At 34.4% G+C, this 17,355-nt stretch overlaps 2 protein-coding genes across 3 annotated transcripts; both read left to right on the forward strand.

The window, feature by feature from the left end:
- Nucleotides 1-9,747: 9,747 nt before the first annotated feature.
- Nucleotides 9,748-14,557, forward strand: LOC111897746 (receptor-like protein EIX2). Of its 2 annotated transcripts, none has more exons than XM_042895754.2 (3): nt 9,748-9,967; nt 10,526-13,216; nt 14,075-14,557. In XM_042895754.2, exons 1-3 carry the CDS (start codon nt 9,898-9,900, stop codon nt 14,143-14,145), a joined length of 2,832 nt encoding a protein of 943 aa, XP_042751688.1. In that variant the 5' UTR covers nt 9,748-9,897; the 3' UTR covers nt 14,146-14,557. The 2 variants fall into 2 exon arrangements, with proteins under 2 accessions (XP_042751688.1, XP_042751689.1); XM_042895755.2 differs by having other exon boundaries at nt 9,819-9,942.
- Nucleotides 14,558-15,339: 782 nt separating this feature from the next.
- Nucleotides 15,340-15,969, forward strand: LOC111897783 (uncharacterized). Its single transcript, XM_023893735.1, has one exon. It carries the CDS (start codon nt 15,340-15,342, stop codon nt 15,967-15,969), a length of 630 nt encoding a protein of 209 aa, XP_023749503.1.
- The last annotated feature ends 1,386 nt before the right edge of the window (nt 15,970-17,355 follow it).

Raw genomic sequence — 17,355 nt, forward strand, 5'->3', positions numbered from 1 at the left:
GTGTTGGTATTCATGGGTTCTTGATTAATACTTTAGCTATACATATGTATTGGATTTAACTGTTGTTTCTGGAAGATATGCCACATATACTATGTAACGCCCTGTTCTAAATTATTCAATTATGGAATTTCAGAGACAAAGGCTAGGGGCGTTTTAGTCTTATTTGAATCCTATAGGTATTATTTGAGAAGTTTTCAGGCCGGGGTGTGTTGTTAGAAGCGTAGGGTTTCTCGCCACCTTTTCGTGCATATAAAGTTCATCGGAAATAGATTTAGAATGAAGGAGTTATGACACTTTGAACATATTGGCAACAATGACCCTTATGGAGAAAACTTCGCATAGAAGGCCATGCATGCATGTTTGGAACACGCGTGGGTACGCCCAACGTAAGCTGGGTTACGCCGAGCGTTGTGGGGCAATTGGTCGCGGATGTTTAAGGCGTACGCTCAGCGTACACTAAAAGTCATTAAACCCTAATTTTGGGTTGAGCCACTATATAAAGAACATAATGGCTTCCACCCTAGCCCCTTATCAGTCTCCCCAACTTCAGAAGAAACCCTAGAACACCCCAACCTTCATTATGTGAGATCTTGACCTTGGAGAAACACATTTTTGGTGGTTTAAAGCTTGGAAGAGAAAAAAAGAAGAGTGGCAAGGAGGAACCTTGGAAGCTAGAGCTTGTAGATCTGAGATAAGTGCTTCATTTCGAACCTCTACAAGGTAAAAAGTTTTGAGCTTGATGATTAATCTCTTACATCTCTCTTAGTACAAGTTTATGGACTTTTTGGTCCTAAGAATGGGTCTTTGAGACTTAAGCACGTTTCTAAGATCAGGGTTGCCTCCCTTAGAGTTATATGAGTCTCATAAGCAGTAAAGTTCCAACCTTTATGACTTATTTGAGTTCATTCATGAGTTAAGACCTTTTCCATGGAAATAGATTATTGTTGTTGGAAGTTTGAGCTTATGTGAGTCATGAAAGCCATCAAGCAAGCAACTTTATGGCTTAAGACATGGAATAAGACTTGGATCTGTGTTTGTAGCATCTGAATCGAGGTATTAAGCACTTAATAGAAAGTTGGCTTATCAAGGTTTTACGTTGGGCGTACAAGGAATTACGCATGGCGACAAGCCATCAATCCAGTATGCTAAGCATACCTAGAAGTACACCCCGCGTAACGCTGCCAGTTGGGTTTCAAGCATTTGGGCCTCGGTGTGGGTTGTGCTTTGGACTTTGGGTCTTTGGGCCTTAGTGGGCCATCAGGAGTCAGTGAATATGGGCCAAGTATAGGTGTTGGGCTTAGGGTAAGGCCCAATAAAGGGATTTGGGCCCAATATAGCAAATTGGGCCATTAATGGGCTTGGGAAGCCTATCTAGTGATTAGGCCTTCAGAAGTCAGATTATGGGCGAATGGCATTTTTGGGCTTAAGTAGGGCCCATATGAGGAGTTAGGCCCAATTTAGAAAATTAGGCCATTATTGGGCCTTTAGTGGGCCATTGGTGGACTTAGAATGAATTAAAGGGTGTGGGCCTTGGTTATGACCCACACCATAGCAGGGGTAAAATAGTCATTTTACCCATAGAAGGATCCTTATTCTGATTAAGTGTTTTAATTGATCATGATAGCCGGGGAGCAGCCGGAACAGCAATCAGGGATTCTTTACTTAGGCTTTCAGCAGTCAACTCTTTAAGGTGAGTTTCCTTCCAGTAGGAACGGGTCTACGGCAACAATGTCGGCCCGTTTAGTTAGCAGTAGTTCCGGACTGCGGTCCGATGTAGTAGTTCAGTATGCTTGACGTCTTTTTGATTCATGCATGTTTATGTGTTATGTATTCCAGACTACGGTCTGATGCAGTATGCAGTATATGTGTTTGTGTTATATGTTATGATTATGATATGCTATGTTCATTCAGTTCTAGACTTCGGTCCGATGCAGTGGGCTAGGCCCTAGCCAGTTCCGGACTTTGATCTAATGCAGTTCCAGACTCCGGTCCGATGCAGTGGGCAAGGCCCTAGTTAGTTTCGGACATTGGTCCGGTGCAGAGGGCAAGGCCCTAGTTAGTTTCGGACTTCGGTCCGATGCAGTGGACAAGGCCCTAGTTAGTTTCGGACTTCGGTCCGATGCAGAGGGCAAGACCCTAGTTAGTTCCGGACTTCGGTCCGATGCAATGGGCAAGGCCCTAATTAGTTCTGGACTTCGGTCTGATGCAGTGGGCAAGGCCGTAGTCAGTTTCAGACTTCGGTCTGATGCAGTGGGCAAGGCCCAGTAGTTGCTTTATATGCTATTGTATGGCATGTGGTAGTTTGGGGGAGCTCACTAAGCTTCGTGCTTATAATTTCAATTTTGGTTTCAGGTACTTCAGCTAGCAAGGGGAAGGGTTCAGGATGATGGCATGGCACATACCACAGTTTTAGCCTTGGAGTTAGACTCTTATATTTTTGACATGATCTTGGCATCAGTTTTGATTCAATACATTTATTATGGCATTTTGAGATACACGACTTATGGTTTTTATTATATGATATTTGGATATTATGGTTTTAGTAATGTTTTCAAACAAAAATTTTGGCTTGTATTTTTGGGTTGTTTCATACTAGTTCAAAGAAAAGGTTTAATTCTGATATGCAACTTGGTTTACAAACTCTTTAACATATGACATTCTTCACATAACCTTTTGCAGGTTGTACTAAATACTGTAGCTAAAATCACACATGAGAAGATGATGGAATACAAACACTGATATACAAACAAGTAATAAGAATGGATTGGTATTGCAGGACATAAGAATGGATTGGTGAAATCATGCCTCACAAGAATGTATTATGTATTGAAGGGCATAAGAATGGATTGGGGAGTCTTTACAAAGACATGGATGCTTGTGGGGGGATACGAAGATATACAAGTGATGTGGGATATGAAGATATACAAATGATGTGAATCTCTAGTATGTGTATGCATAATTGTGTATCAGAGGCTTCTAATTTTGTTTAGTGATTAGCTTTGTGAAATTGTAAATACCCCATCTTTGATTTCCATATTTTTTTTATTCTATTTGTTAGAGATTATTGTATTTGTTAGAGATAATTACAGATGAAAATTGTGATATAGCTTTTGTACTCTATTTACTTTAATTTTACAATGTTAACCTCTATTAATAGCTTTCATTTTATAGAAATTTACTCTATTTTACTTTCATTTTATAGAATTCTACTTTTAAACTAAATCCAATAATATTGTGTCTCCATAGTTTGTAATTATAATTATAAGACGTTTATTGCTTTTTATCTAATATAGAGAACACTAATCAATGGGTTATGTAAAATGGAGAAAAAAAATATTAAAATACCACTAATCAATGGCCCACAACCTTCTTCAATCCCATGAATGTTGTGTCATTCATGTGGTCTCACAACCCATCAAGCTAGGGTCTAACTCTACCTAGAGAAAACTACGAGCTAAATCATAGATTTACAACACCCTCACATCCACTCATTGACTGGGTGATTACCATAGGCCATCCCACAGTCTTACAACTACCTTCCAACCTAGTGAATGCTACAGCCACTCTATAGTCTTACAACACGTTTGCCACTACTTGTCAACCTAGTGAATGCTACGGCCACCTCGTAGTCTTACAACACTCCTACCACTACTTGCCAACCTAGTGAATGTTATTGTATCTCACAGTCTTACAACACTTCTATCACTATCTGCCAATCTAGTGAATGCTACGGCCACCCCACAGTCTTACAACACTTCCACGATAACCATGGACCCAACCCATGGCCTTGCCACCATCTACCATATCACACCATAATCAATCTAAAGTCAAGACCTTATCCAAACATACTTCAGTCAAGTGTGTGGGTTATGTTTCAAACCCCAAATCTTTAATCAGACAAGAACAAACATAGAGGCTCTAACACACCCTTGACCTGAACTTAATCACATATCTGCCATGAGCCACCACTGATGCGCAAGGTAACCCGAATTCTCATTCCTTATGCAATCCCTTAGTCCAAACAGTTCTCCCCCACTTGGATTCAACCGTGCTCTTCCAAACACAAAATTGATAGATTTCCAATCTATCTCGCAACCTTACTACTCAAGACTGTCGACAACCTGAGCTTACAAGAACTAGCATTCCATTACTAGCTAATCCTAGCAAACACACACACACACTCCAAAGTCAGATGAATACTCCCTAATATCTCAACGAGCTCAATATTCCCAAGTACTTTCCACTGAATCCATGACTATGTCCTCGACAACTTTATCAGATGATGTAGAACAAAAGGGAAAACTACAATAAAGTCCCTACATATTGACCTCATAATCAATTTAGTCCATATATATTTTTTTATTCAATTAAGTCTCAAATACCGATAATCGTATTCAATTTAACCCCTTGACCCGGTGATCAACAGGTCATCCATCTTTCAAAAATTACATTTTTGGCCCATATTTCAAAATTTATTACAAATTTGGTCCAAAATTTACACTTTTGGCCTAGATTTTAAGATTTATTACAAATTTGGTCCAAACATTACCCTTTTTGCCCAAATGTAGAATTTTATTATGAATTCATCCTAACTTTAGTTTTTTTTTTACAACTTTTTTTCTCAAAGAATTGTTTCTAATATGTTTTTTCTTTATAAAATCATATTTATACAAAAAAAAAAGTATTTTCACATAAAAATCTTATATTTTCTATATAAAAACTTTTTTTAAAAAGTTTTTGTATATGAAATATCTAGTTACAAAAATAGGTATTTATTAAATATATAAATATATACAAATCCGTTTTTATAAAAAATATATACAAAAACATATTAAAAAAAAAGTATAGAAACACCTAGTGCCTTTATATATATATATATATATATATATACACACACGCACACAAATAGGTGTGCATCTATATTTTTTTTTATAAAATCATATCTGTATATATTATATAAAAACTTGTCTGAATAATTTTTTTATATAATACGTGTTTGTATATATTTTATAAAATCGTGTTTGTATATATTTTATAAAATGTATACAAACACGTATTATATAAAAAATTGTTCAAACATGTTTTTATAATAAAAATGTAAACAAACACGATTTTATAAAAAAAAATATATAGATAAAATAGGTGTTTGTATACATTTTTTTGTAAAATATGTTTTTGTATACATTTTCTATAAAAACGGATTTGTATATATTTATATACTTAATAAATACCTATTCTTGTAACTAGATATTTCATATACAAAAAACTTTTAAAAAAAAACTTTTTATATAGAAAATATAAGATTTTTATGTGAAAATACGTTTTTATTTTAGTATAAATATGATTTTATAAAGAAAAAACATATTAGAAACAATTCTTTGAGAAAAAAAAATTGTAAAAAAATTAAAGTCAGGATGAATTCATAATAAAATTCTAAAATTTGGGCAAAAAGGGTAAAGTTTGAACCAAATTTGTAATAAAATTTAAAATCTAGATCAAAAGTGTAAATTTTGGACCAAATTTGTAATAAATTTTAAAATCTGGGCCAAAAGTGTAATTTTTGAAAGTTGGATGACCTTTTGACCGGGTCTATGGTTAAATTGAATACGATTACCTGTATTTGGGACTTAGTTGAATAAAAAAAATATATAGGAATCGATTATGAGGCCAATATATAAGGACTTTATTGCAGTTTAATGACTTACTTTAATTGGTGGTGCATAGTAACGATGATTGTGGTTTTAATTGTGGATGGAGACGAGGGAGAAATTTGAAAAAAAAATACATACTTATTGGAGAAGAAGGAAGGGAGTGGGATGGATGAGGTGAGGTAGGGTAGGTTTTTTTTTTTTTTTTTTTTTTTTTTTTTTTTTTTTTTAAATTTTCTATCTTATTAATTATAAAAAATATAAAAGAAATTAAGAAAATATATGATAGTCTTTTTCATATGCACCAGGCACCAACAGCGGAACTTCTTCATACCACAAAGACATGCTATATAAACATTGCAAAATCTGGACCAAATGTGAGAACTTATCAAACCACAGGGACCAAAACTGTACTTTACTCTAATAAAAATACGTCTTTTATAGTATAACTAGGTGTGAGACCCGTGTATTACACGGACTAATTTAAAAAAAAAAATTAAACATTAAATTAAAGTGTAAATAGAAAATATTTTTTAATGTACAATTTTAAAATAAGAATGGAATAAACGTATTTATTGCAATTTAATATTAATATATGATATTTAATACTTTACATATATAAGTATATGACTTTAATTTTAAAAATTATAACAAACCAAAAATTGACAAATGGATAATATTTACTTCAAAAATACCACAAAATGACAAATGTCAAAACTCATGAGAGATTGACATGTGGCAAAAAAAACATTTATTTATTAAGGAGGATGATGAGAAAATCACATAAACGTTTCCTTCAAAATTATCTAACGATTCATAGGCTTGAGAAAATTTCAGAAATTTTTAGAATGAACCATATATAATAGAATAATTACAAAAATGGACCATGTATAAAAGAAAATTACAGCTTTGTTAGACCATGCGGTATGGATCATCACAACGCCATTAAAGTTGATGTGGAATGCTCGCAAAGTCATAATAACATGAAGAACAACACCCATAATCTTGTTAAGGCAAATCTCGTGGTAACGACAATGGAGTGCAACAGTGAATTCAACCAATCAAATCATTTTCTCTCTTCTTCTCTTTACTTCTTAACATGTTATAACATATGAATACTATTTCCATTTTTAGTTATTGTTGTGGTCACATACGAAGTCACAAATTTTGAGTGTTATAACACGATCAATACCCAGTGGTCTAAGACAAACTTAATTATTGTGTAATAAAAATATTACTTAAGTGGCCCCTATATAATACCTTAATTATAGAAAGAGAAAATAACAAAAATAACCACTTACACTAATGGCATTACAAAAATAGCCAAAAAAAATCGAAATTACAAAATTAGCCAACGATTTCGCAGATGGAGATGCCCCATCTGCGAAAGTACAAACACCTAAAGCACAGCTGTGCTTTAGGTGCTTGTACTTTCGCAGGTGTTTTTTTTTTTTTTTTTTTTTTTTATAAATACTCTCACTCTATCTGCGAAATCGTGGTATTTTTTGTATATATATATATATATATATATATATATATATATATATATATATATATATATTTAAGTTTGACTATGAAATTATAATTTTTGTATAATTTCTACAAAACTTTTTATATAGCAACATGATTTCGTAGTCAAACCAATTCATTTCATAGTCAAACTTAAAAAAATATATATATACAAAAAATATAGATTTCGCAGATAGAGTGAGAGTATTTCGCAGATGGACCTATTCCATCTGCGAAATTACCCCTATATATATAGCAAAAATATTAAAAAAAAAAATTTAAAACCACCTGCAAAGGTACAAGCACCTAAAGCACAGCTGTGCTTTAGATGCTTGTACTTTCGCAGATGAGAAACTCATTTCGCAGATAGGGCATCTCCATTTGCGAAATCGTTGGCTATTTTTGTAATTTCGATTTTTTTTGGCTATTTTTATAATGTCACTAGATTATAGCCCGCGTTAAACGCGGAAAATGCATAAAAAAACATATAATTGTTTATACATATTGTATAATGATTATAAAAAAAATATATGGTTATTGGTATTATTGAAATGTATAGAAAATACATTGAAAACGATAAATATATATAATCATTGAAAAATCTCTTTGTAGACATCATTTTTTGTTTTATTAGTTGAACGATTTTCCTCGTCTCATATAGTTATGATATTTATATATTTATAAGCATTTTAATTAGATGTTCCTTGCATAATAATGTTACATAATTTAAACATATATTGACAACCAATATACCGTTTTTTCTATTGCATTAAATATTGATAACTATCTCATTTATTCAAATAAAGTTATGTAATATAATTTATAAAATGTTAAATGTTATATAGATTTAATTTTAGTATATCATCAATGGAGATTCTTTTCTAAATCATGATTGGTTTATTTTAAATTGATTATAAATATAAATGCTAGCTTTTATGTTTGTTCTTATTTATTTAGTGTTCGCAAGAACTTTGCATTAGTTTTAGCGCAACTGTGAATAATTTTAGTATATCATCAATGTAATGTGATATATCTGTCAATTATATGAAATATCAAATAATGACATTTCATTACTATTGTGATAATTTAATTTATATATTGTATTTTCACTAATCTTAACGGTCTTATTTTTTCTAATAACCGTAACGCTTTTACTAAATGTACTTTTTACAAATCTCCTAATATCTTATAATTTTTATCTTACTTTATAATTTTTCATAACTATGTTATTTTCAAGATTAACTGTTTTAATAGTGTTTTTTTCAGTCTATTCAATTTTATATTTCATTATACAACATCATGGTTTTGTATGTATTCTGAAATTTCACTTTAAAAATGCTTAATGTTTACACCTTGATATTAATTTTTTTTGATAAACTCATGTAATAATTATGGAATATATATATATATATATATATATATATATATATATATATATATATATATATATATATATATATATATCGTTTTAATTAACATTCACTTCCTTTATTATATCAAATTCCTCATTAAACGGATACACTTTTGGAAAATAATAATTATAATAGGACAGCATTATCTAAGACGTAAATGTTTGATATACTTTTGGAGAAAAAAAATTAGGATCATTAAAAAAAAATTATATAAAGAAAATACAAATTTAAATTTGTTGAAATTATGGATGAAATTACTGGCGAAAATTTATTTTGGAGGGGGTTGTATTTTGTAAGGTATAATAATATTACAAAATTTGAAATATCTATATTTGTTGTGTAAATTAATAAATTTTATTGTTACTATACAAAGATAAAAAAGTAGGTTGATATGATATACAAAAACATAATAATTTCAATGATTTTTTAAAATCATGCCAAAATTAACCGGATTCTTATGACATAAAAATTAAAAAAAAAATCATAATCATCTCTAATATATAAAAGTCATTTTCATAATTAATGTCAGTTCCCAAGATAGTTAAATTTTGTTTTGTTAAAGGTACCTAATATCTTTTCATGTTTATTTGAAAAGTTTCAGAAAAGTAGTTAACCGATTTCATGTAATTTGTGACAAAGAAAATCGAAATATATGAATACATACATTTGATATAGGAACAAAAAATAATCGAAAAAAATATAAAAAGCGAAAGAAGGTACTGACCTTCTAGCGCACAAGAGCAAATGTTTATAGCAGAGAATGATGATGGAAGTTATAAGCAATATTAACGATGTTGTAGGAGAATGTTTGAAGAAAAGAAACGATTGAAAATAAATGTGAGTCGCGGATTCAATGATGAATCGTATATGTATGTGATAATTTGAATATGATTTTTCGGTATTAATGATTTCCTAATAAAAAAAATACATACTTATTGGAGAAGAAGGAAGGGAGTGGGATGGATGAGGTGAGGTAGGGTAGGTTTTTTTTTTTTTTTTTTTTTTTAAATTTTCTATCTTATTAATTATAAAAAATATAAAAGAAATTAAGAAAATATATGATAGTCTTTTTCATATGCACCAGGCACCAACAGCGGAACTTCTTCATACCACAAAGACATGCTATATAAACATTGCAAAATCTGGACCAAATGTGAGAACTTATCAAACCACAGGGACCAAAACTGTACTTTACTCTAATAAAAATACGTCTTTTATAGTATAATCTTATATATGGTACAGTAGATAAGTGGATTTATCTGCTTGATTGGTGTCTAACAAAAATTAGGGACCTGGCGGATTTGAACTATCTCTTCTATCTATCTCCCATGTCGTCGCCGCCCACCGTTGTCATGTTCTTGGTTCTCCATCAGGTAAATTATCGGCCAGCCATCACAGGTACTCAGAGCGTTTGTTCTCTTCATCTCTGTTCTCGATCCCTTTATCTGTTGAATGGTGTGTTTATGTTTCTGTTAGAGATTTTATATTCAACGTCAGTTTTTAATTATTATATAGAGACCCAAATAATATCATTCATTTTCATAGCCCACAGGTAGATTTGTATTTGATTTTATTAGTTTGTTTTTTTATTGGGATTTATATCACAGAACTTAATTGAGGCCCCATGGGAAAAGATGTAGATAATATAAATTGACAAGACTTGCAAGTCTTTGAACGTCTATTTTGTGGCAGTTTATTTCAATGCTTCATCTTTCATGGAAATTGCATATTGTCTGTTATGCCCCACACAAGCAGACCACCAATTTGACCCACCCACTTAGAATGATTCATGCTCACAGTGGAGACTATATAAACCCTCATGGGGGAAGTTCATATAGGCAGGCATAAATACAAAAACCAAAAAATCAGCAATTAAGATTTTGATTTACATTATGAATCGTTGTGTTTTTATAATGTTCTCACTTCTCTTGCTGACTACAACTACCAACCAATCAGTACCAGTGGGAGGAGATGATAATGGAGGTGTTAATATGAAAAAGTGTTTGGATAATGAGGGACATGCTCTCCTTCTTTTCAAAGCTCACCTTCAAGACCCTGATGATACTCTCTCTACATGGACAGCTGACCAACATGACTGTTGTAAATGGAGAGGAGTTACGTGCAGCACCCAAACAGGTCATGTCACCGAGCTTTATATTTCTGGTTGTGGTCTGGGAGGTGAGATAAGCCGTTCATTGTTTAACTTAACCTACTTGAATTTTCTTGATCTTTCCACCAATTCTTTCCATGGAACCATTCCCACTTTCATTGGTTATTTGACTCGATTAAGTTACCTCAACCTTGACTCCAATAATCTTAATGGAACCATTCCCAGGTCCCTTGGTTCCTTGACCGAGTTAACGTTTCTTAACCTTAACTTTAACTCTCTTTCTGGAACCATTCCTCCAGAGTTTGGAAACCTCACCAACTTACAAAGGCTTTATCTTAATTCTGTTGGAAGGTGTAGAGTTGAAAAGATAGAGTGGCTGTCTCATCTCTCTCATTTGGAGGAACTTGAGATGGATGGGATTTCCCTAGCAAAAGCAGAGAAATGGGTGGATGTAATTCTGAGTCTCCCGAAACTCTCATGGTTACGTTTAAGGGGATGTGAGCTGTCACAGGTCATGTATCCATATTCTTCTTCATTTCTCAACTCTTCTTCTTCTTCTTCATCTATTGAGTCCCTTTCTCTCCAAAACAACAATCTCACCTCATCCATGTATCGTTGGTTGCGCCCGTTAACCAGCAATAAGCTTCTTGGTCTTGATGTCTCTGGCAACATGTTAGATGGGATACCCAAATATCTTGGTAACCTCTGTAGTCTGGAAGATTTGTCCATCTATAACAACTCTGCTGCTGTCAAATTTCCTGATTTTCTCAACAACTTGTCTGGATGCACATCCCTTTCATTACAATCCTTGTATGCTTCTCATAGCCAATTTACAGGGTCACTGTCCGATGAGATCCAAAAGTTTTTATCCCTAGAATCTCTATACCTATCTGATAATCACCTAAATGGAAGTATAAGTGAGAAATTTTGGGAACTACCAAGGCTTGAAACTCTTGACGTTTCTTTTAATAATCTTACAGTTCCTTCCACAGATCACATGTCAAGCCTTTCTTATGTAAAGGAAATTGGTCTAAGCTCTTCTCAGCTAGGGCCTTGCTTCCCCAAATGGATTCATACACTAAAAAGTCTTACCCTTCTTGACATTTCCAATACTGGAATTTCAGACACAACTCCTCCGGATTTTTGGGACATGTGGCCTTCTCAATTAGAATATCTGAATCTCTCCTCCAACAACATTAGCGGGAGTGTACCAGATTTATCATCAAATTTTGCCAGCGGTTCAGTGATCGATTTGAGTTCCAACAGATTTTATGGTCCAATACCGAAAGTCTCTTCGGGTTTGACATCATTAGATCTTTCCAGAAACAAATTCTCTGGAGGGGTCTCCTTTATATGCCAAATTGTTGATGGGCTCTTATACTTTCTTGACCTTTCTCATAACTCATTCATCGGACAACTACCGGACTGTTTGTGGCATTTCAAACAACTAAAAGTTCTAAATCTCGGACACAACAATCTCTTTGGAAGTCTTCCTCCCTCTATTGGATCTTTGATACAACTCAAGGTGCTGTATTTATACAAGAACAACTTCTTTGGAGAATTGCCTTTGTCTTTAAAAAATTGCACGAGTTTAATCTCGATGAATTTGGGGGCCAACAAGTTTTCTGGTAATGTGCCTGTCTGGATTGGGGAAAACTTATCAAAGTTGTATGTTCTTATCCTAAGATCAAACAAATTCTTTGGAACCATCCCACAAAAGTTATGTCGGTTAGCTAATCTTCAAATTCTAGATCTGTCAATGAACAATCTCAATGGAACCATCCCCTCATGTTTGAGTAATCTTACAAGCATGCTTCAACAAGGAGGATTCTCACAAGATGTGCAGCTTAATACAACTTACAGAGCTTATGAATATAAACAGGAGACATACGTTGACCATGCGATGATTGAGTGGCAAGGAGATGAACGCGAATTCGTTAGCATTCTGAAATTGTTAAAGATCATTGACCTGTCAAGCAACAAGTTAACAGGACAAATCCCACATGTAGTTACCAATCTTTCTGACTTAGTTGCCTTGAACTTGTCAAGGAACGCTCTATCTGGAGAGATTCCACAGAAAATTGGTGAGATGAAAAAGCTTTTGACTTTGGATTTATCCAGAAATAATTTCTCAGGGGGGATACCATCAAGCATGTCTCAGATGAGTTTACTGAATGACCTAGACTTGTCATACAATAACTTGTCAGGGAGAATCCCATCAAGCACTCAACTCCAGTCCTTTCCACCTTCAAGATATGTTGGAAACAGAGGACTATGTGGACCTCCTCTTAACAAAAAGTGTCCTGGAGATGAAGAATCAGAATCACCACCAATCATTGGTAAAAGTGAGGGTGATGGGGAAGAATGGGGATGGTTTTATATTGGTGGGGGCATGGGTTTTGCCACTGGATTTTGGATAGCATGTGGGGCTTTACTTGTCAACCGTCGAGGGAGGCGTGCATTTTTTCACTTTTTTGATAGTTTCAAAGATTGGGTTTATGTGAAGGTGGTTGTGTTCGTTTCAAGTTTGCAAAAAGGTAGACAGATGTAGTTTGTTATCTAATTCTTATTTTTGACTTCTTATTTTCCAGTATACAATGTAATATGGTAGTGGTTTTTAATCCCCCAATATCAATAAATTAAGGCCACTTTTGGCGCATTTCTGCGACTCGGTATGTGGTAATTAAGTGCACTTTATTTATGTTTATAAAAAACGGGCTTTTAATTAGATGGGTGGCCATTAGGTTTAACTAATAAAAAACTCTTACAAACCAAGAGTCACACGACACGACATGATTCATTGGCAATAAAAAAAAATAGATAACATAGTAATGTAAGTATGTAACACTCTAATGAATCGTTCTCTGCATGCATGTAAATTGTATAGAAATTGTGTCTGTAATTTGTAATCTGTTTGACTGATTGACTGACTGTATATGCTACATTATGATTGTAATGTGTAAATCTGTATGTAAGATGCATGCTAGTACATTGTTAATTTGCTACTTAATACTTATGCTGTTAATGTTATAAATGAAATAATGAATTATGAATCAGGTCTGTTACTCTGTATACTCTCTCTATATTTCTCTCTTTCTTAATTGTTATGTGATCAACTAATCATTGTTTTATACTTATGTTGTATTGCTGTATTGCTGATTTGCTGTTAATTAAGTGTTTACCTGTAAAGTCAAAAGTGTAAACTGTTATGAACTTATAATTATGATGTAATGCTGTTAACTGTTTGACTGTTTCAGTGTTTTGTCAGTTGTCACTGTTATGTACTTATGTTATAGCGTTATTTTATACAAGATTACAAATTAATATGTTTTGATATTTTGATGTTTTCTGAATTCTAATTTCTATTTTGTTATACATAATGGTTTCAACTTCAGATGACCAAGGTAGGAGATATGGTGCACAAGATCCGAGTAATAAAAACAATGTGTGCTCTTTTTGTGGATAAGTTCTGAAAGGAGGAGTATATCGCCTCAAACAACACTTAATTGACGGGCATAAAGACGCAAAGAAATGTCCAAATTGTCCGGAGCATGTACGAGAAGAATGTAGGACATTCATGCAAAACAAGCAATCAATAAAGGCACAACAACATATGGAAGCAAGTTTTCAGATGCAACAACTGTTGGAAATATTACAGCCTTATACAGCTGTTGACTGCTATATTTATAAGTTGCATAATGGCCAAAATTATCTCTGTGATTGTCATTGTATTAGATGTATTTTTAGCTCTTAATTCTGTAATTAGAGTAGATTATCTCTTTCCTTGTTTAGGCTATTTCTTTCATGTATATAAATTGTTGTGATGTGAATAAGAAAAATACAATCGAAAAAAACTTTTCACCCTTTGTTTCATGGTATCAGAGGAGGTTCATCCTAGACATGATCAGAAAATCTCTCTTTTAATTTACTTTCCTGAGATTTTTTTCTTTCTAACCCTAAAATCAGATCTATGGCCGGAGGAAACCAATCCAATGTCACTAACAGATTTTGCTTTATCCACAACAAAACCCTCTCTCCTTTCTACTCCTGACCTTGGGCATACTCTGCAAATCACCCAACACACACTAAACAGTCAAAGAATGGTATCAATCTGTTTTGTTAGTCATCCCAGGGGAAGTAGGCTATGTTACCGGTGAAACTTGTCAACCGAAACAGGATGATGCAAGTTATCAACAATGGGAAGCAAAAACCCCCCATTATCATGGCATTACTTATCAACTCCATGGAGACATGAATTGGCAGGACATTTTTATTCTACAACAACGCCCATGAAATCTGGAAATGTGTCCAAGCGATGTATTCATATCTTGAAAACACATCTCAGTGTTTTGAGATTCGCTCGACTCTAAGATCCACCCGCCAAGGAACAATGACAGTTACTTATTAGTCGTGTATATTCTATTTATTATATATGTATAGAGTGTAGGTACCTAAGTGTAAAATATTGTGTTTAGGTCAATCTCATGGCCACTATTTATATCTCACGGCTGGATCAATAAAGAACAGGGAAAATATTTTGCGTTATATTGTGTGTTATATTATGGTATCAGAGCTCTCTTTCTGAAAACCTAACCCTACTAGCCGTCGTTCCTTCACAATCTCTTATCTCCTTTTTTTTTTTTTTCTGACTACTCTCGAGATGGAAAGAGCTCAGTACACTTCATGGGCTGAGTTGTTTAGAATCCATTGTCGTGCATTCCAGGTCATTGATCATATTGAACCCAAAGCTACAATCATCTCCTCCTCCACCACTAATAAAGTCGGGGTTGATAAACCAGCAGATCCCAAACCAATGGATCCTGATCTATGGAATCGATTAGATGCCATTGTCATCCAATGGATCTACAGTACTATCTCGAATGATCTCCTCCAAACCATTCTAAAACCGAAAGCTAGTGCAGCGCAGGCATGGGCAGCCCTCGAGAGTGTTTTTCAAGACAACCAGAATGAGCGTGCTCTCTACTTGGAACACAAACTAGTCACCATTAAGCTTGTAAATTTCTCAAATTGCTTTGCTTACTATCAGACGTTGAAGATGATCTCTGATCAACTTTCTAATGTTGGCGCCCCTATCACTAATCAACGACTCATCTTACAGCTCATTGTTGGTCTTACGGATGCATACGAAGGGATCGCCATGATGATCCAGCAAATCAAGCCTCTTCCGGATTTCTATGAAGCACGCTCTCGTCTCATCTTGGAAGAAACAAGTAAAGCCAATCATGCAACCCAGTCTGCTGTTGCAGATGCATTTGCCCTCAATGTTTAGACTCAACACACTTGTCTCCCCTTACCCTACAAACGACTACAACAACGTCACTAGGGGACGTGGACGTAGACGAGGCACTAGAGGTCGTGATCGTGGCAGATGAGGTGGTAACTACACAGGTGGCAACCGTGGACAGCACCAACAATTTCACCAATAGACTCATACTCCCTTCTGGCAGAATCAACCTCAGTGGGCTCCTCAACCATCCTGGAATGCATTGCCTCCCTCATGGTTTCCTGCTCAACACACACCACCTTGTCCCTATCCTACCACTCCGCCACGCTCATCACAACCATAACCCCCCAATGCTCTAGGTTTACTTGACCCTTGACCACCACAACCACAAACTCATAATACCTCAGTTAAATCCTACACTCCTACTGATTTGGAACAAGCTTTTCACACAATGAGTCTCATCTCTCCAGACCCGAATTGGTACCTTGACACTGGCGCAACATCTCACATGACAAACAATTGAGGTACTCTCTCCTCATATAATAAGAGTAATTTCCGGAATATCATTGTAGGTAATGGCACACAACTTCCAATCGAAGGCACCGATAATCATATTATTACTCCACCCTATCCCCCTTAATCAAGTCCTTTATGTTCCTAATCTGATTAAAAACTTACTTTCTGTCCGTCGTCTCACAACTTATAATAATGTTTCAATCAAATTTGACCCAAATGGTTTTCTTGTAAAGGACTTGCAGACCCGGATGCCTCTTCTCAGCTGCAATAGCTCCGGAGATCTTTATCCACTTACACTTAAGTCAACCCCTCCACTCAAGTCTCCTTCCACTTTTGCTGCAATAAACCGAGATCTCTGGCATTTTCGTTTGGAACACCTGGGCGTTAATGTGTTTCATTGTTTGAATAATTCCTTGTTATTTCCTTTTTGTCATAAAAACTCTATTTTTTTTATTCGTGTGTTATGGGCAAAAATATTAAATTACCTTTCCATTTATCTCCTACTGTTACTGTTTCTCCCTTTGACATTATACATAGTGATGTTTGGACCTCACCGGTTTTGTAACATCCCAAATTTCGAGGCCAAAAATTTTGTTTTTAATTAAGTAACTCATAAAACAGTTTACCAAAACATTGTCAATATTACATCAACTTATAAAAACCATAATGTCGTGTCTCAAAACCATATCATCAGAAGTAATGAAAATCAGAGTACAATCCCAGAAACTCAATGCGGAAACCATGTGTGTATGTGTGTGATGCGCTGCTACACCGTCGGAACCTTCCCCTTAGACGAAGAGGTACCTGAAACCAAAACTAAAAACCGTAAGCACGAAGCTTAGTGAGTTCCCCCATCATACCCATACCAAATAATACATAATCCTCAGTATCTTTCAACCGGTAACTGTCAGGCAT

The sequence above is a fragment of the Lactuca sativa genome, chromosome 6, assembly GCF_002870075.4.
Source record: "Lactuca sativa cultivar Salinas chromosome 6, Lsat_Salinas_v11, whole genome shotgun sequence".
Lineage (NCBI taxonomy): Eukaryota > Viridiplantae > Streptophyta > Magnoliopsida > Asterales > Asteraceae > Lactuca > Lactuca sativa.